This window comes from Plodia interpunctella, chromosome 12, assembly GCF_027563975.2.
Source record: "Plodia interpunctella isolate USDA-ARS_2022_Savannah chromosome 12, ilPloInte3.2, whole genome shotgun sequence".
Classification (NCBI taxonomy): domain Eukaryota; kingdom Metazoa; phylum Arthropoda; class Insecta; order Lepidoptera; family Pyralidae; genus Plodia; species Plodia interpunctella.
This window is the reverse complement of record NC_071305.1, coordinates 5,471,239-5,493,169: the sequence shown is the minus strand read 5'-3', so window position 1 is coordinate 5,493,169 and position 21,931 is coordinate 5,471,239. Positions and strand designations below refer to the sequence as shown.

General features: G+C 35.3%; 2 protein-coding genes across 4 annotated transcripts in view; both read right to left on the bottom strand.

The window, feature by feature from the left end:
• Positions 1 to 5,033: 5,033 nt before the first annotated feature.
• On the bottom strand, positions 5,034 to 13,086 carry Nab2 (Nuclear polyadenosine RNA-binding 2). Its single transcript, XM_053752537.2, has 12 exons — positions 12,866 to 13,086; positions 12,225 to 12,267; positions 10,997 to 11,164; positions 9,892 to 10,559; positions 9,520 to 9,758; positions 8,964 to 9,101; positions 8,354 to 8,483; positions 8,062 to 8,240; positions 7,166 to 7,306; positions 5,855 to 6,435; positions 5,498 to 5,674; positions 5,034 to 5,332 (listed from the first exon to the last, which is right to left on the bottom strand). The coding sequence occupies exons 1-12, from the start codon at positions 12,902 to 12,904 to the stop codon at positions 5,124 to 5,126; spliced, it is 2,712 nt and encodes a 903-aa protein (XP_053608512.1). The 5' UTR covers positions 12,905 to 13,086; the 3' UTR covers positions 5,034 to 5,123.
• A 340-nt stretch (positions 13,087 to 13,426) lies between these two features.
• Positions 13,427 to 21,931, bottom strand: part of LOC128674160 (G-protein coupled receptor moody-like) — a 30,244-nt gene continuing 21,739 nt past the window's right edge. For 2 of the 3 annotated variants that reach the window (XM_053752538.2, XM_053752539.1), the window contains exons 4-9: positions 19,943 to 20,113; positions 18,447 to 18,574; positions 17,848 to 18,001; positions 16,796 to 17,016; positions 15,909 to 16,052; positions 13,427 to 14,962 (exon numbers count right to left, since the gene is read on the bottom strand). In XM_053752538.2, coding sequence (XP_053608513.1) covers positions 14,607 to 14,962; positions 15,909 to 16,052; positions 16,796 to 17,016; positions 17,848 to 18,001; positions 18,447 to 18,574; positions 19,943 to 20,113 — 1,174 coding nt within the window. In that variant the 3' untranslated portion in view covers positions 13,427 to 14,606. Of the gene's footprint in view, positions 14,965 to 15,829; positions 16,053 to 16,795; positions 17,017 to 17,847; positions 18,002 to 18,446; positions 18,575 to 19,942; positions 20,114 to 21,931 lie in introns of all 3 variants that reach the window. The other variant, XM_053752540.2, reaches the window with a different exon arrangement.

Here is a 21,931-nt window from a genome sequence, read left to right as displayed (position 1 = left end):
TAGTGGACAAGAGTTGACACTAAGAAGAAAAAAATCATGAAATTTATAATTGCTGCGCATGGAACCTTGGGAATTTTAGGACCATAAATCTATGTAAACCCATATTCCGCGTAATTTAGTAACAAATCACACCCATATTTATAGTGCATAGGTATATACTTATAAAAATAGATATAATTGCTTTTGCGTGTAAAGCCATTAAAATTTTATCTAAGCATACTAGGCATGATATTAAAAAAACAACAAAAGCCCAATTCAAGAATAAAATATTTTCTAGATCTAATTCATGTAAATAAAAAAAATATATTTTTTCGTTTGTGATAATAAGCATCGGATACAAGAATGTAAGCCTACAAGTCCACGGATGTATCCTCATTGTGGTTTTACCAAGTGGAAAGATTCAATTCAAAGTAGCCATTGGTTAATAGTGCTCTATTCTTAAAATCTGAGTTTTGTTTACGTCAGTTACACCAGCTTCCATAATAAATTTTCCATTAAAACAGTTCCTAGCATACACCTGGGTGAACGAAGTGGAATATTTTGTGTCTTCATTTATAGCACTGACTCAAACCATCTAGGACCACAAAGTAGAATAAACCCTTGCATAGTAGTATTCTTCGTTGCGATATAAATGTGTTTTTAATAGCAAAGCCAACGTATATGTATACTTTAGGTACCTGCAGTGCATCTGAAATGCAAACAGAAGCCATGTTTTCTCTGCGCTCGACCGAGCGTATTGCACACAGACGACGAACAGAAATGAGCGAAACATTGATGCACGAAGAAAATGGCGAAAATGCCATTTTCTTTTCGCATTTTGAGTTGAAAAAGAAAATTTGACGTTCACACTATATTTTTTGTCTGTTTCTCACTTAGTAAGCGGTGGCTCTAATATGCTTTGATTATTATGCATATTTGCCAAACCCGTGTCGAGTAAAATATATTATGTACTTAGCTACATTGGTTTCCTAACATTTTTAGTCACCCTATTGTAAATTATTTTTTAAGACCTGATAAAGTTTTTTTTTAGAAATATTTGAGCTTAATAAATACATTCCTCATAAAATGTAAAAAAATAATAATGATCTTCAATCTTATAACTCTCTATTCCTCTCTATCCTACTCGTGTCACATGAGATTCTTTGTACTAATCTGACTTATGTATAGTACAGCCTGTGCCCAGTAGTGGGTTATAAACATCTGGATTAAAAAACTGATTTCATCGGGAATAGAGCGACTCCATGTTTCATAGATCCGTCCAAGTGTGGGGAGGGCCACCTCCTCACTGAAAGAGGGTTTAAATAACGAAACACTAGCGCTTCCCCGACTACACTCTTTTTGCAAGCTTTTATTTAACTTGAAAGGTATGACGGTAAATATATATTTTAGGGTGGAATATTGCAACTTAATTTTGAAGATTTTGCAGATATTTTCAATTTTTGTACACATGTTTAGTTTTAAGTACATAATGCATTATATCATAATAATTTTCTTAAGAATACATTATTTCCTGGGTGCATCATCAGGTCTTAATGATTGTGCACCCAGTATTGGCTCCCGATGAGAGAATTCCTCAACGGTTGATAGCACGGTCATGAAATTTTACACGTGGCTTTTATATAAGTAAGATTTGATTCAGGTTCAGATCTCAACGTCTTCAACAACTCAACGTCTACAACGGATTGTGGTTTAAAAAAAAATCATGTCTGTGCGCCTTTTTTGTCACTCGTTTATTGTAATAATATTTCTTTGAAAAATATAAAAGCTTGTCTCAATGTGACATTTTTATAGAAAACTATCGGTTAAAATGTATTAGAAGTTACACTTGCGTTTGTCTTACAAGTATTCTAGCAAATTGCGTAGCGTTGCGCTTCGGTAGCGGGCAGTGGTAACAGGATTTTACAAACCCTAATCAGCCGTTTCCAAATTCGAATTCAGAAGTTTAAAATCTGCACACTCGTGCGTCTGTTGACATTGACATGTCAAAAATTCAATTTCGCTTTCTCAGGAAGCAAGCATTGTCATCAATGTGATAGTAAGCTCTATTGTTCGGAAATAGGGATTGTTTTAACGCAATGTTATGGAAGGTCACGTGATAGAAGATAAATTTGCAATAATAGACGGGATTAATTTTGCAAAAGCATTTTTTATGATAGGTTCCTAAGCGCTGTTTACTGCTTAGAAGTTATTGCTTAAGTATATAAATCAAATATTCATTAAAATATTTATAAAGTAAAAATATTTATATTAATAAGTAGCTTCTTACTGATTTATAATATATTTTTATTATTAAGTTAAGACTTTCATAAATTGACATTGTTATTGTAATTGATTGTAAGAGATTCATGTCGGTATCTTTCTTGTATTAATTTTATGTACCTACTTACTTTCATGCAATAAAGTTATTACAAACAAACTTAGAATAACTGTTAAATATTGTGAAATATTTCAAATAGTAAATGGTGTTAGTAACTTAAATGTAACTTATAATGTAAGTAATGCGAAACTTTGAATCTCACATTCAAGAAAAATTATTATCGAATCACGCAAAATCTATTGAACGGATTTAGATGAAATTTGGTACACATATAGAATATATCCTGGAATAGCACATAGGGTATATTATCTTACAGTATGAAACGGTATAGCACAAAAAAAATCTTTTTTACTTAGTTAATATTACGGTACTTTCTTACCTTAGAAGACTTCAAATTTATGTTTCTCGTTTCTCACAATATTTATGTAAAAACTACCAAATTCAAATTAGAAACAGAAAAAGATCTACAGATATTTTAAAAAAAAAAACAATAAATTTCTACAACTTTCAATGAACAGAAATGAAAACTCGCACTATAGAATCACCAGATATATTTTCAAACTTGTAAAAAAAATTGGCTTACTTGTAGACAAACTGATAGATTCTATTCGAATGATAACAGGATGGACCCAGGACCCTCATTGTTGGGTGTGATGTACCTATTACACTCATTTGTGATGTTACGACGGGATGTGTCACGATAAGTGGGTCATATTGAGTTGTGATTTATTTCATGCGAAGGTTGGTGTGCGTCAGTCTTTTAAAAAACTTTGACTGTTAGGAAATAGAAAAAGAAAAAAAAATATAGGGACAAATTACACAGATTGAGTTAGCCCAAAGTAAGTTTCTTGAACTTACTTTGGGACAACTGCGTAAAGGGACACTAACTCAACGATAGAAAATAGGTAGTCTATTTTCTATAACATGTAGATTATATAAATCCCAACGTAGGATAAATCCGACATTGTCTATGACCCTTCCTTGTTTTATTTATTTTATATACTAAATAAAAAGTGGTGCCGATAACACTTTTTATCTGTAATAATTTCATTTTAGAATTTAAAAAAAAACAAAACAAAAAATCTTTTTACTCGAGAACTGCCGCCAAAATTACCCAATTAGGTGACTACTTTGTATGCCTTTTGTTAACAAACGCATTATAATAAAATACTATACGAATAAAGAAAAAAAATAAACAAAAACTAATTTTAAATAATTTATTTTTACTTTAAGTTTGAAACTTATACCTAAGTGTGACCATCATCAATCAAATACTTACTCTGATTTGTCTCATCTGAGAGTTTTCCCGGGTTCTCCCTCAACCATAGAGTGTCGCAGGTTCTGCCTTCTTGTACTTTCTCTGCGCTTTCCACCAGACCAATTAAAGATATATTTGTTACCTACCTTATTTGCCTATATAATACTTACCCGTAAAACAAACACCATTGATTTGCAGATGCAACGTAGGTATGCTAAAATATAATGCCATTTGTCATTCTTAGACGTGACTACGAGTAACAACGTCACACCAAATAAGAGTTGGCAACGACTTCCCGTTTAAAATTAGGCTAAATTGCTTCAGACCTTGAATGTTGTTTAATCTATTGAGTATTGTGATCAAAAATATGGTAGCCATAACAACTTGAAAAGATAAAGGTGTAACAATAATGGTAAGTTTAAAAAATATTTCAACTGTTAGGTATGTAACAATCATTATGTGTATTATGTAACTTTTGCATATAATTTTTTAATTAAACGATTATTTAATAAAATGCTTTATTGTTTAATAAAAAAACGTGTGTTTTTTGAACTCATTACCATTCAGCAAAATTGGTACATAATTAGTCTCAACCTTGAATTGACACTAATCCATAAATTCGGCACGTGTAACAAATACACGGCCAATTAATAGCTAATTAAATAGATACTAGAAAAGATAAATTATATGTACCTAGTAAAAATTCTAACATTAGAGTATAGAGAAGTCTGTGGTGTCAGGGACCGGACCGCTATCCCTTTCACGGGTTTTGAAGGGGTTTTTGGAATAGGTTTGCTTAGAAAGCCGTTCGGTGCTGTAACCCGTTCAATTTGCTTTGGTAAGCGCTATATCAACGACTACAAATCCTTTTCTTTGAGTTAAGTCATACGAAGGGGTTACCCGTTCAGATAGCAGGCTAATTTATGCTTTGAGCTCAGGCTATACCGTTTTAATTGAATAAATTACAATGCACAACAAATACCTACAAAGCGGTGCGTTATTATTTACACGATTCAATGTGTCGTTTCGTGTCTTTTAGGCTCTTCACACACGGAGCTATGCAAAAGTGATGGAACTAACCAATAATTAAAATTACAAACTATTGATAGTTCGACAACACTATTACCAACCACTGCAGAGATAGGTAATCACCCGGGTTAAAACCACTAGGTAAAACTCAACTATCACCCATTACAACCCACCCAAAATACCCACTGACCGGGTGATAACTTAATAATCGTGAACAAAAAATATCGTGGTGACATAATAAATGCTTTCGAAATGTTTCTCTTCTCTGAAAATCCAGTTTAGAAAATGCATAATCAATAAACTTGAGAATTTATTAACTCAATCATTGGTTCGTAGTTGGTTGAGATGAATATTAAAAAAACATATATTTAAAAACTTGCACGTCGTAAAAACTCGCTAGTGATAACTAGAACGAAATGAAACGCAACATAAAATCGACTAATATTTTTTTAAATTAATAAAATTAATATTCTACATGTAAATAAAACATTACATCAATAGAGTAGCATATAACAATATTTATACTTGATACCGATATTTTGATATTGGGAGATCGCTGTGGTAGAAATTACACTCAAGTTTGTTGAGACAGGCCTTTCCGTAGCGGCAGGGCTTCGGGTGGTAGAAGTGGCAGGCAGGGTTGGCGCAGTTAGGGTAGTATTTGCAGATGCTCGGTAACGCCGTTGGTGTTATTGTCTTGTAATTCGCTGCTGGGACCACGTGGGATGCTAAAAAGAATAAATATTGATTATAGACAACGACCAAGAAAACTATTGACGAGTTTAACCAAATCATCATCATCATATCGACTGTGTGTTATTGCTAACACTAGTGTCAGATTTAATTCAAGTCGCCTAAAGGCATCTGGCATTGTCACGTTAACAAGTACTGACCTAGCTGCGGGGCGGGGGACGTAGGCGCGGTGGGGGAGTGTGAGTAGAGGCAGCCGCGGCGAGTACACGCCGCCAGGAATTTGCAGCGAGGATGCTGGAACGCGCACGAGGAGCCGTACCGGCACAGCGGGAACGAGCGGCACCATGCCGGCGCCGGCTTCCGATCTGCTGCCGATACTGGCAATAATATACGTTGTTAGATGAGAAACAGACTGAAAAACGTCGCCTTGTCTCACAAATTACACGCGAGCACACATACATAAAAGATAATTTATTACTTGCATTGGGATTTCTCGACTTCAGACAGTTCAATAAATGACATTAAGTAAACATTTAAAACAAAATAAATAAACTTACATGGTGGTAAAGAATCATATTTGTGTGAACTAACAGCCGTAGTTACTACGACATGTTTGTCACTACTCTCGCTCTCAGTCCTTTCTCTTGTCTTTTCCACTCTTTCTTCTTTCTGTTTCTCCTTCCCTTTTTTATCCACATCGAACACTATCGGAGAAGCCTTACGTCTTTTAGTGGGACTATCATCTTTCTCCACTTTTATATCAATCTTTCTCTTTTCAACGACATTCTCCTTTTCTTCTTTATGGTCTGTTTTCATCTTCTCTTGAAGTTTAATTATAACTTGCGTTTCACTCTCATCGCTAGTATCACTAACTCGCTTTTTCTGGTTTGGACTAGATTTTTCTACCTTATCTGACTCTTTTGGCTTTTCTTTAACTTTCTCTGTGTCAATTTCTTTAGTTTTCAGAACAGATGTTTTTTCCTTCGGTTTGGTTTTTAATGTTTTTAATTCTTCCTCGTCGTTTAAGAGCCCTTCAGTCATAAGTTTCTTGGCTAAGAAAGCGTTGGGATTAAACCCATCCATTGTGACGATAAACTGTGTGTTTTTGTCCTTATCTATTGTTGGATTGTGGATATTTCTAGAACAAGTAATTACTTAGTTTAAAAATAATTTAATTTAAAATCAATACGCTCTTTCTACTTGCACAGAAAACAGTCGTGACGTATGTATAGTTTGTTTATAAAAAGTAGAAAATACATGAGTGAGTGCTGTGTCCATTTAGCTGGCAACACCTGGGTTGCCATTCTATTTGGTATTGCAATGGAAAAAAAATATTTCGCTAAAAATCTGTTTTCTACTCTTTATAGACAGACGCTATGGACAATGGCATTATGGCAGTAATAATATTTAAGTATCTCATAGATGTCTTTGACGCAGAGAATTTTAACGTTTCTAATAAAAATGCGACGTCTCTGGAGGCTTAGTTGTATTGTTTCTAGCTGAGAGCCCGAAAGGGCCAAGTCAAGCAAGATGCTTGAGGAAACAGTACTCGAGGGAAGTAAGTAAGGACTGTTATTGCGTGACAATACAAGCAAAAAAGGAATCTTATGGAGATCGCGTAAAACATTTTGCTTGCTCAAATTAAAAGATTCAGATTTATTCAGAAATTAGACCTTCATTGGCACGTTTTCTCGTCAAAGTTTTATATTTCGCAAAAAGCTACAAACTACTGTCATTTTACTCCGGATATATAAATAGCCTATGTATTCATTATAGATACGTATAATACGTCATAAGCGACTGTCGTCCATATGGTAACGTCTCTGTGTGTACAGTGGGTACATTAGTTAGGCGCCAACTATACTTACAAAGTTTCTATGATGAGAGTATCATCTTTACGACTAGACATCCTGCCTTCCATCCTACGGGACGGGACATACTCATTGTTAATTATCTTCTTCGTGATTGGAGCCGGTACATATTCTTCTTTGTCAGTCTCACTAGCTACCCTAAAAGTGTAAACTACAATCAAAATACAGGAATAAATTGTCTAACGCAACATAATACTAACAATGCATGAATTACAATCAATTAATTTGCTACTTTCTACAATTTTAATGCATCGATTTGACATCAAGCGATGTACAAGGTTTACTTTCTGGAAGGAAAATCAGGAAAGGAAGCTTATTTAAGAATCAATATAGATTATATACAAACGAAAACGAAAAGATCCAGGTACAGTTTAAACAGCATCAGCACAGGCTTAACCAGAATGACATATAGTATATTACATATAAGAGTAAAAAAAAATACATACTATCAACTAGTGCGACTGGTAAAGTGGCTGTTCTCTGCACTCACTAGCGTCACATTGTTTTAAGTAATGGCAAAAAAATATATATAGTACAGGATATTATGCTACACCACATATTAGGTTGTATTATAGTTTTCCATTATACAAAATGTAGTCACAATTTACGACAAGGATTTTAATGGCCACCGTTTTTGTTTTAGTAAATTGTGGCAACTGTGTCCAGTAGAAAACAATATATCAGTGATCTTCTCACGTCGACCTTTTATTGTTCTCGATGTCGACATTGAAGCTGATGATCCATCTGAATGGCTATCATCAGAGCGACTACGCATCGAGAGTTCTAGAGTCACCTTGTGTATTGTTCATTCGACCCGTCGTTTCGAATCATCAAGTTACCCTGCATATTAAAATCGAGTTTGCAATGAATTAGTTCATGTTGACTGTACTCACTTGGAGCTCTTGTCGTCCTCGCTGTCGACATCCAAGCTGATGTTGTCGCTGTTGTTGTCCGTCTGTATATCCGCCCCCGGCACCTGGATCACTATCTTCTGAGCGTCCACGCAGCGTCGCATCGGTAGTACTAGTGCTCGTTTGACCTTTTGAGGCTCGGGGTCAACTTTTGGCGGGATCTGGAAATTGTATTTTATATTAGTACAAAATCTATCTCTCAAAACGTCAAAATGATGGAGCGTGACTGGTCATGTAAAAATAACAAGAATATTTACGCTGATGACAGACTCACATTGAGCAGACTCTTATGCGCGTCCGCGACGGCGCGCAGCAGCAGGCTGGAGGCGGGGCGCACCAGCGGCCGCACGCGCACCACCGACGCGCAGCTAGGACGGGACGGCCGATTGGCCAGCACTGATACCCTATGGGAATTAAATAGTTTTGATACCATAACTAAAAAGTAAATTTCGCCGTCAAAAATTAGAATTAGTTCAGGCCGATTCATGCCTGCATGGGTAATAAAACTAGATGGACTCGGATCCCTAGCTGGACTGTCGACTGCGACTCGATCGAAACGTCTTGCCCGGTTGCCGTAGAGACAAGGATCAGTTGGATGAGAAATCCAAGATCCGTCTGTTCTGAATTGTTCTTTTTAACAAGTGCTAGTGTTATAGTGCGCTATAACGTGCACACATAAAAAACAAATCTGTAACTATGTACACTTGTTAAAAAGAACAATTCAGAACAGACGGATAAAACAAACAAAAAGCAGGCCTTTTTTCCGATGGAAGGGTTATGTGTAACTCTTCCATCGGAAAAAAGGCTTGAAATCTTGAAGAATGCCAGTACATCTCCTGCGTATTTTTTTTCTTTTGATCAATGCTGTTATTAGGTACACTTACTTGGAAGTAATTCTTTTTGATTCTGACTTGTCAGAAGAGCTGTCATCAGACAAGGACGTCCTTTTCTCGGGTAGATCGCCGAGACGACTTTTAGCCGACTTTGAGGGTCGGAAGTCAGGTTCTCTCTCTGGTGTTAACCTGCAAGGAGAATTACTATACTGAAGCGGCGGTGGTCCAGTGGTTAAGATTCGATCGAAAGGTCCCATGTGACAAGCTAATTATGGCCTATGTAATTTATTTAACCACTGCAAGTATACAGTAGCAATTTCAATATTTGTCTTGGAGTTTCAAAATGTTATGTAATACATGCTATTTACTGGGCGAAATGATCTCAGAATAGGAGGACCGATCGCCCGTCTGGCGTCCCCAACCAAGATACAATACTTGCTATATTTTGTATAAGTTTTACGAGTTATTTTCTTTCTTATATTGAACAAACGTTCTAACAATATAAGAAAACCATGAAAATATAAGACAGCTACCTATACAAATAAATTAAAACTTCAATGTAACACACCTTCATCTCTCTACCTTACATTCTATGATTGGAATTAACCTTTCAGGACTTTCCGTCCGTTTACTTGCTTCCTTTTTCTCTGGAACCTTCTTTTGGTCTCTGGCTCCTAGTCTTTCCCGCACCGGTCTCTTGGGGAGTTTCAGCTCTATTTGCGGAAGAATCTCTACAGGATCAATGGGTTTTGGTTTTGGAACTTCTATGGGTTTTGATGGGGGTGTAGGTGACTTGGATTTATGAACTAGGGGAGGAGTTGCAACTGGTGCTTGCGATGATATTTCCTGAGAACATAAACATAAACATTGTATGTAAAAAAATTACAAAATATAGACAATGAAAATTTTTGAATATGAAAGAAGAGAAATCGTTTATTGGGTACAATTTGAAACAGATAAATTATGCATCGAAAACTACCTGAAAAACGTCTTCAGCAAAATCATTCATCAATTCTTCAGCTTCAGTCCTAATATTTAAGAAATCCTCATCATCAGACATAGAATCCAGTTGCTCTGCTAATTTCTGCTTTAACCCTTGGATCTTAGCTTCAATTTCGTTTATTTCTTTTATTTGCTCATCTCTAGGCGCACTTGTAGATGATACACTAGTTCTGGGAGTTGGTTCTTCTTGGGCACTTTCCACTTCAGCTGGTTGAGAAGAAGAGTCTGGCTCAATCTGTGAGGTTATTGTTGCAGGATCGATTATAGGTATAATGGGACGCTTTAACTCATTCAAAATAGGTTTCTTATCAACTACTTTCATTTCATCTTTGAGTACATCTAAACTGATCCCATGGTTCTTGAGAATTTGCCCAGCAAACACATCGGTAATTGACGGTTCAGATTCTTTCTCCATATTCATCAACAAAGGAGGCACATTAGGTCTTATCATCTCATGATGTTTGCTCTTCTTCTTGCTTTTATGACTTTTCTTATCTTCTTTCTTTTTATGAGACTTTTCTTTCTCTTTTTCTTTCTTCTTTGATTTCTTTAATGTTTCCCCTTTCTTACTTTTATCCTTCTTATCCTTTGACTTGCGATCTTTCGAAATGGATCTCTCTTTACTTTTCTCTTTCTCAGCTGGTTCTGAAAATAGAAAACGCAAACATTGAGACGACATACATACAATTTACTGCCCTCGTTTTCAAATTTTGTTGTGAATATTGCAAACCAAGAAATTTATATGGGAATTTCAAGAGGTTCATTGTTGTGTTTTCTTCTCAGCATTTAATTATAGTTTATTGTTTTCTTATTGAATGTGAGTTAACATTGGTGTCAAATTCTAATCAAGTTGTCTAAAGACAACTGCAACTACAACGACGACTTAAGGCTACATATTATGGCAAGTTGTCGCATCACACTATTAAACTAAATAGTCAACTAGTGTGCAGGTTTCCTCACTAAATTCTCCTTGACTATGCAAGTGATGGGCTATGAAATCAGATTGGTATACTGATGTACACTAATTCAAGATTCGGTTTGCAGGCAGGTTATTTATACCATCAAACTAATGGAATGCATACTCAAAGGTGTAGTGACAGTGACTTCTTGTAGTTTCTTCAGCACTTGATGTAGCCAGTTAACAAACAGCTCCGTGTTGTCTCCAAGGAACAGCTGGAGGTCGTCCTCCATCTGAGCCCGGGTCCTCTTGTTGGCCACCATCACCATGACGTAGTCTGGGAGCTCATCATCTGAAAATCATAAGTATATTTATAGTAATTTTATTGTTAAATACTATTTTTTAGCACTTCTTTATGTTATAAGTACTAACTTATTGATTCAACAGTCAAACCGTGTCACAGTTTTGTGGAACTTTTGTAAATTTTATGCATGTATAGTACTTTTGGAAATAAATCCTTACATATTATGGAAAGAAGCCTGGCTGTCACATCAGTCTGTATGAATGTGATAAACTCAAAAACAACCAGACAAATATTTGTACAGTTTTCAGCAATAGATAGTGTGATTTCTGTGTTACTTTAGGTGTTTAATTTATTGTGGTATATATAATAACTTTGTAAGTTTGTTATAAGAGATGCGTGCATGTACATTTTACATGTTTGTTACTTTTTGTTTGGACAAAGTCAATTTTCAAATTAAAATTAACATTTTATTATACTTTTATAATATAGTAGTCAAAATACTAGCTTATGACTCCAAATATTCTACTACCACTGTTTAATACAAATTATTTTGGTTAAAAGAATTTTGAAACAACCATTATTACCTGGAAGTTATTTGCAATAATGATCATTGATCTCTAATTAAGCATTATATTATCTGTACCTGTTACTGTTTCATTAAATGTTGTAGTAATATTGATTGTTGCAACATAAATTAGCGATGGTTTGTCTACAAGATAAAATCTATACTATTATTATATAGAGATAAGCATTTGTGAGTTTGATGTTTGAGGCTGTTAATTTTCAGAAACTACCGAACCAATTTCAAAAATTCATTCACCATTAGAAAGTTACATTATTCAAGATTGCTGTCGGCTATATTATATCTCAAAATTCCCATGGGAGCGAAGCGCCATGCAACATCTAGTGAGTAATAAGATTGTTATGAAATTTAGTACACATAGGGTACTTTTTATTACGAAATTCCCACATAAGTAAAGCCCCAGGGTGCAGATAGTATGTAATAAATGTACTAATTCACCATAGTTTAGAGTTTAAATACTAGGAAATTTAAAAGATAGTTACAAAAAATTAATTTTAATGAAATGCATTAAAATAAAAGACTCACCAACATAGCAGCCCAGTTCTGTCAGCTTGGCCTTGATGGCAGACTGAAATATTAAGAAACTGCTATAGTTGTGTTTATAAATAAATAAATGTTATTCAGTAATGCTTCGTGCACAGGGAAATTATTGTCACATTTCTGTGTGTTTCCAGATATTTCTGACATGACACTGTTAAGCCTGATGCTTGAGCCTTGAGGAACCACCACACCAGGGTAAAACCGCACAAGACTATTCTAGAAACCTTCAAGAGTAACATAGGCTACTCTTTTATTATGGTTTTACGAGAGCGAAGCCGTAACGGGCCCCTAATATAATAAACATTAGGAAACTCCTGATGCTTAGAAATAGGATATTGAGCTGATAGGTCATAGAACAATCTTACAAATTGATGAAGCACTCTTGGAAGAAACTATCAAGAATATAATCTAATAATTATTGTATATAAAAACAATTGTAAATACACAATACGTTAGTTCATACAAGCGATAACTGGTGTAAGAACAAGATCATATTGATAGTGGTACAACCTGCTGAGATATAAGTTTAAAACGCCGTGACCGGTGTTTATATTATCTTTGTTTTTTACCATATGGTCTTGCTAATTGGATGATGGTTTTAAATGTGAATTTTAAGCTATATTTACCCGCATTTTCTGCCCAATCTCGCTGCCGACATCATCCATTTTGGTCGTGTCAATAGTACAACACTGTTATGAAAAGCAATTTAGAAGCATATATGATTAAAATTACACTAAATTAATTAAATTTAATGCTAAGGAAACCCATATTTTCTTATTTAATCACAAAAATAAAACAAACTGTGCATCTGCTTAACATAGCATTGTATTCGCAAGAAATTGACAATGACAAACTACTAATAATTTGTTTGATTTGACATTGACAGCCCAATTTGACAGTTTGGATATATTTTTTAATGATGGCAGTATTAGACAGTGTCGCTACCATCCTTCCGGCTCTAAACTTTTGTTTTTGAGCCGGAGTCAATTATAATTAGAATCTAAATTGTTGGTTAAAATCTAATATATGAACTTGCTCTTATATTTTTTGGCATACATCTAGTATTGTATATAATACTTCCAGTATTATATTCAATTTTATTTTGTTTCCGTTAGGTAATTGCATTGTACTTACATAACATACTTGATATTTTTTTTTATTGTTTCAACGAAAAAGAAAAATACAAATTTGATTCTCATTCGTTTATTTCGTAACAAACTTTATTGTCAACAGTTTAAAATATAAATAAATACCTGGCATGATTAAATTAAAATAATTCTTAAATATTGAATTAATTACCAAATTATTTCAATAACATTTTATAATCTTATAATTATTATGGCATTTTGGTAAAATTCATAGTATTTAAATATTTTATATTTTAGATGAAATTATATTTCTGAAATTCAAATGACTGTTAAAAAGATATAACACGTAGACATAGACTGAGATATCACTGTTGGTTGTATGTATTTTCCAAAGCAAAAAATATATTTAGAATAATATATGTATACCGATCTTTATTCTCGCCATGTTTTGGGTAGGTTCTATATATCGGAAATACGTAGATGGATTTCATCTTTGGCAAAAAAGCACGACACATCGGTGCTTACATGTAAAATTGTGGAATGTTTAGAAACTTAATTATAAAGTTATGGGATTGGTAGTATCCTTTTTATACTTATAATACAAAAAATACCTACGACCATTGCCTACGACGGAATGTTTTAATGAGTAAGATTAACTAAATAGGTAGGTTGATGGCCATATTGGATTAATAACATATCCACAGTCCCACGACTGCGGGTTTGTCATGGTGCACTAACTTACTAATTCGATATGAATGTGTCCTAATATGAATATAGGTAGGTATTTTGATGCCGGCAGTAGAATATTGTTTTGTTACAGTTTTTTGAATTTTACATAACGTTTACATTTTTATACAACCGTTTGACTAATAAATACCTTAGTACAGTAAATGCACGTGTAATACAGATATTTACTTATTGATATACTAATCTATATATTTACAATTTATATTAAATGAGTAGATACTTATCGCTCGTTATCAGGACGGATATTAGTTAAATTACTAACGATTAAAAGTACGTGCAAATAAGTAGATGGAAATTGAGATTGGTACAAAAGTCTTAGCTAAGCTCGAGTCTGACACTTGGCCATCTGTTGGTTTCTGTCTACACCGCAGGATATCTAAACGTGATATTATATCTAAAATCATTTCAAGTATAATGATAAATTGTGCTATATTTTCATAGCTCAGTCCACAGTATATTATACCTATGGTTTTATATACAAATACTTTTTGGTAAAATATAGTCTTACGTCTTACTAACGAGCGATAAGTCGCTACATCTTCGTCTTTCTGTCTTTTTTTTCTACATTATCTAATTGAAATCTTGTGACTTTTCCAACACTTGGCGACGAGCCTGATCTGAAGCCACTTTTTGGAGTGGATTGGCCTGACCCAGAAGTAATATGCTGCAGCGAAATTGATTTTGACCCCATATTTCTTTGAGTTTCCGTGTTTATTGTCTTTAAAGACATGGTTTTGAGGTCCTTTTGCCCCTTGTACTTCTGAGGGTCTACCTTCCGAGGGCTGGTGGGGGGAAGCCCCGGGAGTCGGGGCGGGATTCCCCCAGAGAGACTTGGCTGAGCGCCGTTCGTGTGTTGCTGTAGCTGTACCCGTGACGCTCGTTCCATTTCTCTAAAACGAAGAGTTACTAGTTAATTGTCGTCAGATAAACCATACAAAGTTAATCCTACTTATATTAAATACCTATCATCCTTACATAAAATCTAGTTACTTTGCTGTGTTTGTCTAGTTACTTTGTTGTGCTACTAAGTGCTCTGCAAAGTACTGGGAAAGTATTATGTAATCTGTAACTAGGTACTTAGTTTACACCTATTAACTAAAAAAAATCTTCTTATACTTCAAATACTATATCACCACAACATCAAGCAAGCAAACATATCAACTACCTATATAAGTATCCTTTTATTTGTAAATGTGATGTGACAAGCCTGTGCCAAGCTTAATACTCCACCACAGTTTTTATCATTAAAGACATAAGGTTTACACCTTAATCATGCAAACATCAATGTATACCCAACAAAAATACCACCACCACGGAAATGACTAGCAAAGCTCGCCAAAGAACACAAGGCTCCTGTTAAAAAGATCCCTTTAAGGCGACGGAATGAAGAGTCCTAGTATTTATTGACTGGCGAGGTAGGAGTTGACAGTCCTGAAGTTGGTGCGAAAAAACGTGCTATTAAAAAACTAAGCAAATACCAAAGGACCCACCACGCATCACGAAGCATACCAAATTTCGTTGACAGACAACCTATAACGATCGAATAAAAGACGCAAAAGAGCTCTCCGTCTTTTTGGGTAAATTAGACTCTGATCTCGTATGATCAAGACGAATGATCTTCATCGGTCAAGAAGTTTGCATTACTGGTGAACTCCGACACCGAACATTTATCAACACAGGTGTAAGGTGCAAGAGATGCATGCAAACAATGATACAGCCAACACCAATAAAGCCCACCAAACACTGGCTGGGTACCTTCACGGCCGAATGTATGATGCGGAAGATCTCTCAGACTTCTTGGGCTGGCATGCCACAGGCGAGGAGGGATACGCACCGCTGGTGAGCCCTGTTAGTCTGGAGAGCGGGCAGCACAGAGCGGCCGCGTACGCAGCACGGTACTGCGCGTTCATGATCACGTAGATGATCGGGTTCACGCACGCGCTCGCGTAGAGCAGCAGGTATCCCGCGATGTGGAATACTGGGGTAGAGGTGAATCGTTAGGTAAGTACGTTTAAAAGTAAATAAAAATAAAATATATCCGCGTAATAAATATATCTATATTAGCACAGTGAGTATACCGATGAAAGTAGGCCTCCCCATGAAGCAGGACCTAATATACTGTAGCCTGCATTTCACAGAACTTTTTGATATCAATATTTCTTTCATCTGTGACCCGACCTCAATTTCATGTGTATTGCAACTAATTTATGTATAGGTTCAATGTGAAGAGTGATTTTTTATTTTGATCGAAGTACCTACCTATATTAGGAATGATATACATTTTTATTTTTGAGAATTAGAAAAAGTATCTGATTTGACTAATATGTTGAAAAATATAGGATACTTCCAATATTTAGTACTATTTACTACAATATTTACTAGTAGAAAACAAGATATTAGGCAGTAGCCTAATATCTTGTTTTCTACTAGTCAAATCAGATACTTTTTATATGGAGCATAAATGCCAGTGATACCCTGTGACGTTACAATTTTGAAGTCAAAAAGCATTCAGTCCTAATATACTATATTCAATCGGAACAAAAATAGTAAAAGTAAACAAATAGTAAGAGTAATAACAATAAATTATAATGACATTTTAAATATGTAGATATCGTGTTTGATTTATTTAAATGCCTTTTGTTTTTAATTTGCGCACTAATTAGCAAGGGGTGTTCCATATTCAAAAGCGCGTTCACCTAATACAGAAGGTCAGATACTTACTGGGATAATGTACATGGCTATCGGCGACCTTAGCGATGGTGATAGGCAGGTAGCACACCAGGAACGACAAGAAGATGGCCAGCACCATCTTGGTGATTCTCCACTCGTTTCTTCGCGCTTTCGTTTCCCGATTGTCTTTGATGGTGGACCTCTTGTCGTGGTTGAGGGAACCGGGACTGGCGTGCTGGGATCTTTGATGCTCGCGCATGCGCTGCTCTGAGCTGTAAATTAATGTAAGCATAATTATTTTTATACATAAATAAAGCTACTTATATGGATTAGTCGCAAATTCTAAGTTGTTTAAAATCATAAAATATTTATTATATATTTAATTAAATAGTAATAGTTCAGGCCTATAACATTTGAGTATCCATTACACAAGAAAAATAAATAATGTTGATTGCTACCTATCAAAAATAAGTAAGTGAAACAGAGATAAGCCAAATTCCTATTTGGCAAAAGCGATGAATTGGTACCGAAGCATTGGAAATGATGCAAGAAAGATGTCTGTGTGGGAAACGACACTCATCGATGACGAATAAAAAAAACAAAATGCTCTTATCCAATAATTTCCAGTCCCACCAACTAAGCCAACACTTTGTAGGTATACAATAGTCATCCAAAATTAAATAATTTTGATGCCAGCAAATTGAGGGCAAAAGTAAAAGGCTGTACCATTTCTGCAGATAGGAACCGCATGCAAGTCAATCTACCATCGAATGCATTTATCGTTAAGTTAGTATCGTGACGTAGCGAGACACCATTCGGTTTTGGCGCCGCATGTGGAACATAATTAAGTAGGAAGTAATTTATTATTAGTCTAAGATAAATAGTTATAAGAATATTTATATAATTCGATTTTCATGTAATTCTTAAATTTCTTAACTTAGTGTTTTTAAAGTACCTAGATAAGCACTAAATTATTTATTTCAGTTTCATACATTTGTGTAAATAATTCCCGCACGATTTAAAATAAAATAAGTAGAGAACAAAAAGACTTTAAATTTCAAATCTTTCATACGAAAGAAGAAGGAAGAAAGAGATAGAATCACCTGTGTACAACCCAGAAGATCCTGGCATAGCAGATGAAGATCAGAAGTGCTGGCACAATGAAGGCTATCACAAACAACGCAGTCTTGGACGTTCGGTTATTCCCGTCTGGCATGATCGAACAGGTGCCCAGTTCTGGGTCGTAGTCGAATTTACCTGAAAAAAGGAAATAAATGAAGCATTGTGTATGGTTACTTGAGCAGGTGTCATTCATAGCTTTGTGTAATGAAATACCCATTGAAGACAGAAGACTGTTCCTCTTTGCCACGTTCGCAGTGAAAATTGACAACCCTTCTTTATGCGTCGGGTGTAAAAATGATGATGATCGATAATTCAATAAAAATAATAATAATTCAAATCATATTTATTCCAGAACATAGACCACTCAGATAAAGAAAAAGAAAAAAGAAAATGAGTTCTAAATTATAATCACAGACTTTCCAAATTCAAAACCGTGCGTAGGCGCAGGCTGATTCACAGACTGATTCAATTAATTAGGTATTTTTATGTCTAGGTATTTGTTTGGTTACTGTAGGAAGAAGTGCCTTCTTTAAAAAAAGTTAAAAAGTTAAGTTAGTTTATTAACTTGAATGAAACTCACCCCATACTCCGACAAGGGTGGGTATCTGCATTCCGTACGAGAACATCCACGAGAACACGATCATTAGCGCTATGTTGTACTTGTGGTACACTCGCCCGTACCAGCTGTGGTGGGCTATCATTATATACCTAGAAACAGCAATAAATATGCATACTTAGACAAATCACACAGATTGAGTTAGCCCCAAATTAAGTTCGAGACTTGTTTCAAGGAATATAAACAAGTATATAAATAAACATCTTCTTGGATATTCCTTCCTTCCAAGTTAATATAAAATAGATCATTTTCCATTTTCAAATAAAAAAATTATGAAATTCTATGATCAATCTATTACCACATTATGTAAGAACACTCAAACGTATCGTCTGTATATGTCTCTGTCATATGAGCGTAATCCCGGTTCCTTCCGAGGCTCAATGACTGGAGCCTCGGAGCCCAGGGTCCGCGGTCATCATCATCATCAAAGTCTGTATATGTGTTACCTAGTTATAGCTTAGCAAAATAAGTTGTAATATTTTCTATACGATTTTTAAGTTCAAAAAGTTATTATGATAGAAGTTCCCTATGTGCTATTCCAGAATATTCCACCCGTATGCTTAATTATATCGAAATTCTTTAGTAGATTTTACATAACATCCACGTATTCAAACTTTCGCGTTTATAATTTTTACGATTTATCGCGGACTGAGATGAATCAAATATAAGGGCGATGGTCCAACAAATTTCAGTTTAGGCAGATCGGATATTAGACTTCGATACAAGCTGACATTTTAATTAACTATGCTTTTAGTCGTAGGCCAAACTGACAGGCCCTAAGGTGGTCCACCAATATTCTCTTGGCATTCAAAACTTCATATATGTCAGAGAAAGGTTAATAGTCCCCAAGATAGTTTCCTGTGCGAGGTTAGTATGGTCCTTATTTTTTTGTATATTATCAAAGGTAGGCTTTTAAATGATGGCTGAAATATGTGGTGTAGTGTCATGTCACTATAGCTTCAATATTTGACCCAAATTTTGTACTTACTGGACCTTATTATGGACCATTGCACGATCGACCTTCCTTTGAAAATGTTAAATTTAATGTGCCCTTTGGGTCCATGTGGTTTTTCGGGATCGTGGACTTATTGTTAGAATTCGGATTCAGAAGTAGTGATAGCTTGTTTGCTCATCACCTGAGAGAACGATCCTCTGTTAATAGCCCATTACCTTGACTGACTTTTACAATACGCGCAGGTAGCAGCTGGCAATGACCACGCTTCCCTTTTATTCAAAGACCAGTAAGTAAGATCATCATCATCTATAATTACCGACCAGTAATCCTGTCAAATCCTGTCTCTCTTTAATGTCAACGATGTGGAGTTAGTAACAAAATCTACTGCATTTGAACCGGTATAGCACATAGGTACTTGAAAAATTGAGCATAAGATTTATAAAGGTTTCACTTTTAATTTTATGAATACATTAAAGCAGAATCAACACCTTGTAGAGATGCTTACCTGTTCAAGGTTATGAGGGCGATGCTCAACAGGGACACTCCGACATTCCCGTACCGCAGGAACGGTACCAGCTTGCACAATGCGCCCCCATGAGACCAGGTCCGAGTCCAGAATCCCGATATGGCGAACGGGAGCACCATGGCGCAGAATAGGAAGTCCGCTATGCATAAACTGGAAAAATGTTAAAACTGTTAAATTGCGTGCCAAGAATGATAATGTTTGTCCCACTTTTGTCGCAGGTTGATCAAACATATTTCCGTAATTATAGAACGTTGTCTTTGAATGTCTCATGTGGTTAGGCCCAGTATGTTTCCAGTTTCTACTCAAAAAGTTGACACATGTTTGTAACTTTTCAGGAAGAAATTGGGAAAATACTGCGCGTAACCCCATCTCTAGCTATATTATTATATTAGCTCAATTTCTATATTATTATATCTCGATTTGTAGCCAAATATCTGGCGGCGATTATAAATAGTTTAGTAGAGTATATGTCCATAAAAATAACTCGTGTACGTACAGTCAACCACATGTCCTGCATGATCTTCTATCTATGCCGTATATAACATATCGTATTTATATGAAGTTTGATACTAAAAAAAATTATAAAGATCTTTGACATATCTATAGGTACATAGTATTAATTTGTACTTCTATGATAAAGAATAGAAAAAAACATAAAACTTTCACAAATAAACTAGACAAGTCTGATCATTTGCATCACACATAAACGCTTATGTGCTAAACGGATTTTAATGAGACTTTCACCTTTACCTCAAACCGCGAAAATAGGCTAGTTGAGGCAAGTAAAAAAAAGTAGACTGAATTTTTAACATAGATAAAACAAGTTATAAATGTGGAAGTTTGGATTGTCTTTGTTAATCAATAATGAAAAATTACTAGACCTAGAAAACAATATAAAATTATCCCGATTTTCCATATTATTATGTATATCGATCTCTCAGAACCGATACGACATTTAAACTTTCAATAAGCGAGTCTACAACTTCTTGAAAGACAGATATCGCTCATGTCGCTCCTGCTCCTAAGTGTTCTGCGCAGCCCAGATACATCTGCAATACCAATGCCTCTGGTATTGGTATTGCAGATGTATCTGGGTAGCGGAGAACCCTTACTATCTGATGACGGTACTGTTTGCCGTCCTATACCATAAAAAACTAAGCTGGTAACCACACACTGTAATTATTCACTGATATTGAAAGTAAATAAATTTCATTTGTTCATGACTACACGGCATGTTAAACGCGATGTCATGTTATGGCAACTAGGAACTAAATACATATTGCTATAAGTAGTCACGTAATGTTATGTGCATGCGTTAGCGCATAACTATGGTATTAATGTAATAATGCATCCAGCTGCATGCATACAGGTGCTGATAATTCGATAATTGGATTTGCATGTTTGTTTGCTAAGTAAATTGACGTGATTTTAGCGTCACGCATTTTTTCAGATAACGATTAATGTGGCCTCAAAATTGCCTATCTACCAACTTCAATCGCCACTTCATTTTCTCCCGTGGATGTCGTACAAGGCATAATTCAGAGATAGTAACAGCTTTGACATCCAATGGGCAAAAACTACATTCGCAAACCATAAGAGAAGACACATAAAACCATCACCTTTTCTTTTTATTAATCTTAAGTCTTTTCAGTCATTTTCTGGCCAAACAAAAAATAGTTTCAGTAAAATCTGGGTTCTGTTATTAGCATTTTAAATACCACACTATAACAGAAATACAGCCTTCACATAGAACAATAAAGCTGTGGCATTTTAATCAGGAAGCAAAATTCCTAACCGAGTAGGGAATTCCGTGAGCAATGCAAACAATCACATGCGTCATAGTTACAACACAACTATAGTATATACAGGACCTCTACATACCTACTACAGTTATACTACACGATTGGCTACATAAGCCACATGCAAGTACACCAGCGAGTTCAAATCGTTGAAGTTGTCTCCATGACC

What these genes read in the sequence shown, in the direction of transcription:
- Nab2 (XM_053752537.2), bottom strand. Translation starts at nt 12,904, where the DNA reads ATGGATGATGTCGGCAGCGAGATTGGGCAGAAAATGCGG. An exon ending in TTGCTGAAGACGTTTTTCAG is followed by an intron (nt 9,759 to 9,891) that starts GTAGTTTTCGAT and finishes TTATGTTCTCAG; the next exon opens with GAAATATCATCGCAAGCACC. An exon ending in TCAAAAAGAATTACTTCCAA is followed by an intron (nt 8,484 to 8,963) that starts GTAAGTGTACCT and finishes TAATTCCCATAG; the next exon opens with GGTATCAGTGCTGGCCAATC.